The sequence below is a fragment of the Egretta garzetta genome, unplaced genomic scaffold (assembly GCF_000687185.1).
Source record: "Egretta garzetta isolate BGI_Z169 unplaced genomic scaffold, ASM68718v1 scaffold354, whole genome shotgun sequence".
Taxonomy (NCBI): Eukaryota; Metazoa; Chordata; class Aves; order Pelecaniformes; family Ardeidae; genus Egretta; species Egretta garzetta.
In genome coordinates this window covers 556312-564823 of record NW_009259593.1, presented here as the reverse complement: position 1 = coordinate 564823, position 8512 = coordinate 556312, and the positions used below count along the sequence as shown (strand labels likewise).

At 38.7% G+C, this 8512-nt stretch overlaps 1 protein-coding gene across 1 annotated transcript in view; it reads right to left on the bottom strand.

Moving 5' to 3' along the window:
* N4BP1 (NEDD4 binding protein 1) overlaps positions 1-8512 on the bottom strand; it is a 98096-nt gene that overhangs the window by 11632 nt on the left and 77952 nt on the right. Inside the window, exon 3 of the mRNA XM_009638046.2 lies at positions 3847-5618. Within this exon, the coding sequence (XP_009636341.1) occupies positions 3847-5618 (1772 nt within the window). The remainder of the gene's footprint in view (positions 1-3846; positions 5619-8512) is intronic.

Below are 8512 nucleotides of genomic sequence, written 5' to 3'. Positions count from 1 at the left end.
TAGCCAGAAGGAAGCTGCAGAATACCTACATTTAAAAAAAAAACCAACAAAAAACCCAGGCCCCAATGCATTCATTATTTAGTAGGGCATTTAAATATCTTGATGGTTCTGCTATTTCGAGGCAGTTCTCTGTCCCTTGCATTTCATAAGCGGTTTTCATTTGGTTGAGCAGCAGGTGACAGATGTTATTAACCATATTTGGGGACTGTATGTTAATGGTACCCAGCTACTCTGCCCTACTCTAATGTGGGATGTGTGCACCCCAGCTGGTGTGCAAGACAATCTATTGGGTGCATGAAGAAATATGAGAACTTCAGTAAGGCACAAATACAGTTGATAAATACACATATATTGGGGATGCATGCTCAAAGATTTTTTTACTGATAGGGATGTGTTGTGATTTAACACCAGCTAGCAACTAAGCCCTACACAGCCGCTTGTTCACTCCCCCCCTCCAGTGGGATGGGAGAGAGAAGAGTAAAAGTGAGAAAACTTGTGGGTTGAGAAAAAGACAGTTTAGTAGGTAAAGCAAAAGCCGCGCACACAAGCAAAGCAACACAAGGAATTCATTCCCATTGGCAGGTAGGTGCTTAGACATCCCCAGGAAAGTTGTCCCCCCCCAGCCTCCTCGCTGGTGGGGTGAGGAACAGAAAAGGCCTTGACTCTGTGTCAGCACTGCTCCACAGGAATGAAAACATCCCTGTGTTATCCACACTGTTTCCAGCACAAATCCAAAACACAGCCCCACACTAGACACTGTGAGGAAAATTAACTCTACCCCAGCCAAAACTAGCACAGGGTGCTCAATCAAAAAAAGTTAGGAGACCACTGCCTACAGTAGTCTTGAAGCTATCAGCTGTCAGAGAGATGAGCAGATGTTTATTCACCATCTTTTAATTCATTGGTTTCAGATATATTTGGTTATTCTTAGAAAAAAAAACAAAGACACAAACCCCCATAAATGAAATATGTGGATGAAAAAAAAATAATCTCCATTAAAAAAAAAAAAAATAGACAAAGATGATGGGGTTTATTTGTTATTTTCTATATGACCCCAACAATTTGCATTTCTCTTCCACAAATAGTCACTTGGGAAATCATTTTTAAAAGTTCAAGTTAGCTTATGACTCAGTTGCGAGTTGCACTTTTACATCACTATTTTCTGAATAACAGAGTCTGGGCAATGAGGACATAAGTTTGCTTTAAAAACTATTTACTGTAACAAAACACTGTACTTGAATTAAAGCAGTGTCAAGAGTTATGGATCATATCAGGCTTCCCCTTCAAAGTCAGCAAGACTATAAACTGATGGAAAACCTTAAACTATTAATTCAATTAATTCTTCAGTGATTGAGCTGAAAAGTTTTATTGTTGCCAGTCAAAAGGGACTAGCTCTGGGCTCTCTAACCTGGGGAAATAAATTTATAAGTATTATCATCACCTTCTCCAAATAACGATCACTTGGTAGGAAAGGTTACATATTAAGAAATCTTCTGACATTCCTTCTCATAAACAGAAGTAGTTACTTAGATTTATTTTTGATGCCTCGTCTGTGCTACAGAGACTTTCTGGACTAACTGCAAACATTTTGATATTAGTAGGTCCTTGGTCCTTAACCTGCATTTGAAGCTAATCATATTTAAAAAGGTATGTTTTGTTCTGAACAGGGGAAAAAAAAGTGATCTAGCAGGAACACATGCAAAGATATCCTATTCAAGGATTAGTTACAACTAAATGCAAGATAACGTAGCTGATGTGTTTCTTCAGGGTTTCCAATCTCCAATATTAAAATCCATATTTTAAAATAGTTTAAGTGTTTTAAAAAACACTTAAATTGCTTAATCTTTCCCACTTTGCCTGGGGGTACAGCTGATCTTTCTCAGAATTACTATTGTTTTGCTTAAAGTACTCCATTTTGGTTCTGGCAGCATGGTTTCAGAATGAAAACTGGTTTCTGCACTTGGAAGGGCTGATGCATGTTCAGCAAAGGAACTCTGAATGCAACAGCAAGTTCTCATAGTAAGTTTACTCTTACTTAGTACATTGACAAGTGGAGCAGGAGAACAGTCAGTTTGTTCTTAAAAAATACCACTTCCTCATTAAGAAGAAACACTGCATTTGTCATTGCTCACTTTCATATTCCAGAACTACAAAAAAGCCCCACAGCGAACACTGACAAAACCTTCCAACATGCGTGCTTGCCAAAATTACTTAGTATAAAAAGAACAAATCCAACTCTCTTCCTGACTAGAGAAGAGCAATCAATTCAAGGATAGTTTTGTCAAGACAGATGTTAAAATGAACCAAGTGAAATATAACATTTTAAAGAGATATGGGTTCTAACTGATTTTAAAATAATAATAATAAAAAAATTGTAATTGGCAATGCCCTCCAAAGTTGTCTACAACAGAAATGTTGAGAAAAAAAAAGGAATTAGAAGACATTTACAATAATGGAAAATCCCTGCATCATAGTCAGTGAAAGGGATGTCTTGATCTTTTCAGCATTAACTGTGCTCGTTTCATAGTATTTGTTTGCGTGGTGCCTTGTCAGCCATTCTATTAAAATTATCCAACAACCCTATAATTGTCTACTATTGTTTGCATACATTCTTTCAGGTATCAGGAGGAATGGGAGATGAGGTGTGTGCACACATACACGTGGTTCCCTATTCTTCAAGTTTTATGGAGGGGGATGGAATAACTTTGTTGCCTATCTACATTTGCAAAAAGTAACAGGACCCAAGCACTAATGTGTAATGCTGTTGAAGGACAAATATGTTACTGCTATATAAGAACCTCCACTTTAAAATTACAAGATGCTAAGAGCAAAAGTAAAAAACCAAAACACTTTTAAGTTGATGGTAACTCAACTTCTTTGTAGGTGCGTGCAAAGCAAATTAACTTTCATGCATAAAATTGTTTGCAACAGAGCAGAGCTCACTGAAATGACTTCTGACTGAAGTGTTATCAAGCTGGAGCTCTGATAATTCAGAGTAGGCAGCTCTGAAATGGCACAAATAGGGCTTCAAATTTGACCACTGCCTAGTAAGAAATGCTGTAGAATTAATTCAGTTTTAATTTTGAAACATGTTGTTATCAAGAAGGATCTCATCTACCTCTATCTAGTTTTCATTTCCATTGCCTATCCTGTTCAAGTTTGGCTCAGATTGTGTTAGTATTTGGCCTTCATAAATCCAAGCTATTGATTTTCACAAATTTCCAAATTTCTACCGGAGCAGGAAAGCTAAGTCTTAACAGGCTTTACAGAAAATAATTTTCCAGAGTATTGCAATTACCAATCAATTTTTAAGTCAAATCAAGGATTTTCCTTATTCTATTTTAACCAGTTATTGCATCTGTTCAACTTCACACTATGTAATTTTTTTTAAACCAGCAGTAAATTCTACAAGAATTGTTTCACAATAGAATATCCCAAAACCACACTGTTCTAGCTGGATTTGTGTACTGCAGTGTCATATAGCGTACCCGCTAAAAACTTCTGAATTTCCTTCTATGCACAGTATCTCAACAAAGAATAACAACTCCAAACAAATCAGTCATAAAAATGAATGCTGTCACTAAATGGAGAATAAAAATTACCAAAATCACTACGTGTTGGAAATTAAAATGGCTACTGTCAATCTCACATAATTTTTCATTATCAACCCTTACCATAACTTACCAATGCAGCCATTACCAGTAGCTGAAAAACCTTGCTGTGTACATGGCCTGCTGGTCACCAAAAAGCTAGCTAGCAAAAATGTTACATGTGCCACAGCAACCTCTTAGGCCCTATTTCATTTGAAAGTTCATTGATCTCAATACTGAAAAGAACAATACTTACGAAATTGCAACGTTGCTTCCATCAATAATGATATGTTTTAAATATGGTTTCCCAGGTTCATTTTTCAACTCCAGTCTGTACGGCTTTTTCAGAGATTCCAAAAATCTTTGAACTCCAGTAACTGAAGGATCGGGATGATGTCTGTGTGGTCCCACTGTCTCTCTATCAGAATTTGAAGGATGTATTTGTGAAGACAATACCGGATCTGGGATAGGATTTTCAGAATTTGAGGTTTGGGAAAGGTGTTGGTTGAGAGAACTCACTTGAGAAGAGCTGCAGTGTCCTAATTGGTCCTCAAAATCAGGATGACTGTTCTGTACAGTTGAGGGCCTCACAGATTTTTGCTGAACTGCAGTTTTAGTCTTAGTTGAGATACGCTGCACCTCTGAGCTCCCTCTGGCTACAAAATCAACATCTTTTAGGGCTCCAGCTTGTCTAGTGCTGGAAGTTACAACACCATCAGTTTCTGTATCATTTGACCTCGAACTCTGATTCTTACCACGGCAATAAATCTCTCTTTGTTCATAGCATACAGCTGAATTTTTACTGGAAGGAGAAGCAGGTTTGCGTATGAATATATGCATTTTATCTTCTGCATCAACTTGTGTGCTTGGTGAATCTCTTTTTTTGTGATTTTCATTTTTTGTCTCCTTTGAAGTATGACTGGATTTAAGCAGACTTTTATTCTTAGAAATGTTTTTGTCTTCTAGCTTTGGTGAATTATTTGCATTACTTCCTAAACGAGGATTAATAGTTCTTGGCTTTTGAGATGACTGTTCATGTTCTTTTTGAAATCTTAAATTTTCCTTTTCAATTTCTTCTAGCAATGTTAATGGTTCCACAGATTGTCCTAGGATACCAATAACTTTTTCTACAATATTTTGGGAATATCCCATTGTTCTGAAAAAGTTCACAAGAATTGTATATTCCATTTCCTCACTGATATCATCACCTTCTTTAAGGCAATAACTGGGATCATCTGATTCACTGCAGCTACCTGAAAGCAGATCAGTAACCGCATTGGTGTCTGAAGGATTACTGTGTGAAGCAGATTTCACTTCCTGGTCATTTTCCAAAGAGAATTGCTTTTTAGGGAGCCTTTCCTCATCATCAGAAGATCTTCTTTTACATGACTGCCTTTCTTTAGGCACCACTGCCTCTAACAGAGGCATAATGTTTATGGGAACAAAACTTGTTTCAGGAGCATCGGAAAACACAGTGTCCATTTGCTTTGTAAGCTCAGTTACAGGTGTCCCAGCACTGTTTCTTGCTTCCTCACCACCTGCTCTTCCATCTCTGTTTGTAGCAATTACTTTGGAGGCTTTGTTTGGTAAAAGCTCTGTTGGGCTTTCAGAACCTGTGAGATCTATGATAGTGCTCTCCACTTCAGAACATTCAGTTTGTGTGAGAGCTAGGAGTTCTCTTTTTAGTGAGCTAGGCAAAATCAATAAATCCATTGTATATTTATCTGCATGTGCTTCCACAAATTGTCTGAATTGCTTTTTAATCTCTGATTCATTGTCACTTAAAAAACTTTCATTATTCTCAAAAAGCTTCACCAACTGCTGAACATGACTTTGAGCCATAACAACAGCTTCTGCACCCCCCTTAATACTGAGCAATCCTATTTCCAGAACTGCTATATCAGCGCAGGTATCCTGAATAAGACTGTTGAGGAACAGGCTCTGTGCACCAACAAAGATGCAGTGCATGTCCTTTGGGTAGTACTCCTTTTCTTCTAGTTCAGGTTCACAGAGTCCCTTAATATACTCCTAGAAGGAGAAAGAGACAGCAGAGTGAGTATTTGTGAAAAACTAATATGTAAAATTAGTTTAATTTAGGTCAGTAATGGACAAGTACATTACAAAAATTCAGATATCTGAAATGATTTTTAAATAGATCTCAAAGGCTGACTTTCTTTTATATGCTACTGTTTACAAATATACTTGAAACTGATAGTAACACAGTATTTAAGTTGTAGCTCAGACAGTTTAAAAGACAAGTCAAAAAAGATTTATTTTCCCATCCCCATTCTTTGGTCAAAGAGAACATACGCTTGATGAACAAATGCCTTGCAGTGCAGAATTCTACCTAATCCATAAAACCGAACTCCTAAAAAGAGTTTCTAAAGCAAATTTCCAAAGGCTCATCAAAGCAGTAGCTATCGCATATTTTTAAGTAGTCACTACGTGTTACTTATTCTGTACTTACTGCTAATGAACCAAGGACATTGATCCTGTGGCATGGCACAACATAACTAGTAGCCACAATAGTATTCATTAAAAGATACCCTATAGAAAAAAAAAATATGCTAAAAATCACATAAACGACAAAACCACTATCTGGCCTCTGACAGATTCCCTTATTAATGAAATAAAACACTGGTATTTTAAAACTGCAACTCCCAGAGCACCTACTTACAACAGGTACATAACAAGAAAGAAAATCACACCCAAAAAGCTCAACAGCAAGCCAGCTTTCCACAGAAGGCTTTGAAACTCAGTATTTTGAAAAAACAGAGGATACTGACAAATAACTGAGAAAACTCCAGGCTGCAGCTAGTTCTGTGTTCTAGAAGTTCAGGTTTTTAATAGATTAACACACACCCCCCACCCCAACCCCCAAACCAAAAACAACCTACCCAAACCCTCCCATTGCTATTTCTGCCACCAGAATTTACTGTAGGTAAATTCACTATCCTACCTTGTTTTAAGTCTGTCAGAGTTCTGAACTCTGACAATACAATACGCTATTTCTTCTTTCAGGTAGCATTATTTTTCCCCAAACTGTCTCCTCCTGTGCTTAAAATTCTGTAATTTTCTGTAAGTTTCTAAGCTGCAGTCACTGTATTTGCAGGCTACCAAGTACACAAAATTCTATTTTCTATCTTTACTCTCAGAAATTAAACTTCTTTTAAAAATGAAACTGAAACCCAACCCAAGGTAACGAATAATGTAATACCACTTCCTATCATCTCCTGAGTTACATCACCACAGGTATCGAGGCAGGCTGTTTCAAGACCATATTAGCACTAACTGCTTCTGCAACAAAATCCGCAGGATTACTTTTCATGCCTTAGTCATCATATGACTGTTTTTGCAGAGCAACGGGACAATAACATAATTAGAAAAAAGGATACTCAAAATCTGGGAACTTTTTAACAACTGAACAATTACTAAACAGTACTGAAGAATGAATACATTGCATGTGACTGATGAATTAAAACACAAATTGCTATCAAAAATGTTTTTAAAAAGGGAGACAATAAAAATGTCCAATTGTTTGTACTTTCTAGTCAATAATCCCTCCAGATTGATTCAAAAACTACTCTACATGTAACGGAAGTCACGTCTCCCATGCCCTTTAAAGTATTTGGAGTAGGAAAGATTTTGTATGTTATTAGGAAAAGCAGCAATTAGAAAATGGAAAACTTGTGCTGTTTGTTTCAGGCTTTAATTTTCTGGAAAACAGAAAGTTGTACTGTAGCTGCCTGGAGAAGAATAGCTGTTCATGCTACATGTAAGGGTATTCTGAGTCTCTGAGCCCAAATATACAAGCAAATTGGTTTAGAGTCAATTTCTGAGTCAAAATAATTCAAAAACCTCAACATTCATAGTACTTTCCTCCTAAGTCTTAGGCATTACACAGGTTTTTGAAGTTTTTTAAAGTGCACTGCCAAGTCTGTGAATTAAGTCACAAAAAACATGTTAAGGATCCCCACTAACATATATGTGTCTTTAAACAAACAAAAAGATACAAACGCCCCCATATCGAGATTTTGGTTCTGAAAGCTACCTCCAGCCTAGCTAGTGCTCACACTGCTGCCCTCATCACATGACTCATACAGCTATAGTTGCCAGGTCCACTATGAGTAACATTAATTTCGTCATTACTGCCCAGCTCCCCCAAAGGCAAGCAGTACAAGAGTTTTAACAAAATAATTCTTTGGAAATACTTCACAGCAACTACTGTCACAGTCAGAGATGCAAACAGCCTAGACGGCTCTCCCTCAACTTGCTTAGTGTTCGGTTAAAAAGAAAGCCGTCTGCTCCAGCAAACAGACTGGGGAAGCAGTCAGGGTCTGCCAACTTTTATACGAAGGAAGTATTAGCTGTGTTAAGCTGTGAGTGAGAGCTTTGCCAATAAGCTACTAAACGCCGCCGAGTAAGTTAAGTCTGTAAAGCAGCCGTGAAACATGGCAACACCCAACCAACTCCGAAGAATTTCTTCACCTGGGGAAGAAAAAGGAGAGCGGTACATTTCAATCGCGCTTTAAATACAAAACTTGGCCCACTCTGACGGGCGTCCAAGCCCCTCACGCAGCTACAGGCAGACGGCAGGAGTTTCACAAGGCGGTGACCGTAACGCGCTCCGCAGCACCGCTGAACTTCGCCCTCCCCGGCTGCATTGTTCCCTTTTATTCTCTACGCTTATGTCAACACCAGCGGAGACACCCTGGCACCTGGCACACGCCTATGTGCCGAGGCACGACCGCTTCTGTTTCCTCGTGAAGCACCGACTTTTTCCCCACCCGTTCTTCCTCCTACCCTCACGCAGCGGCCCCGCGCCGTGCCCCAGGCGAGAGGGGCCTTGCCGTGCGCAAAGACGGCCCCGGTCTCCGTCTGGGGGACCGAGGCCCCAGCGAGACGACCGGGCACCGCTTCCC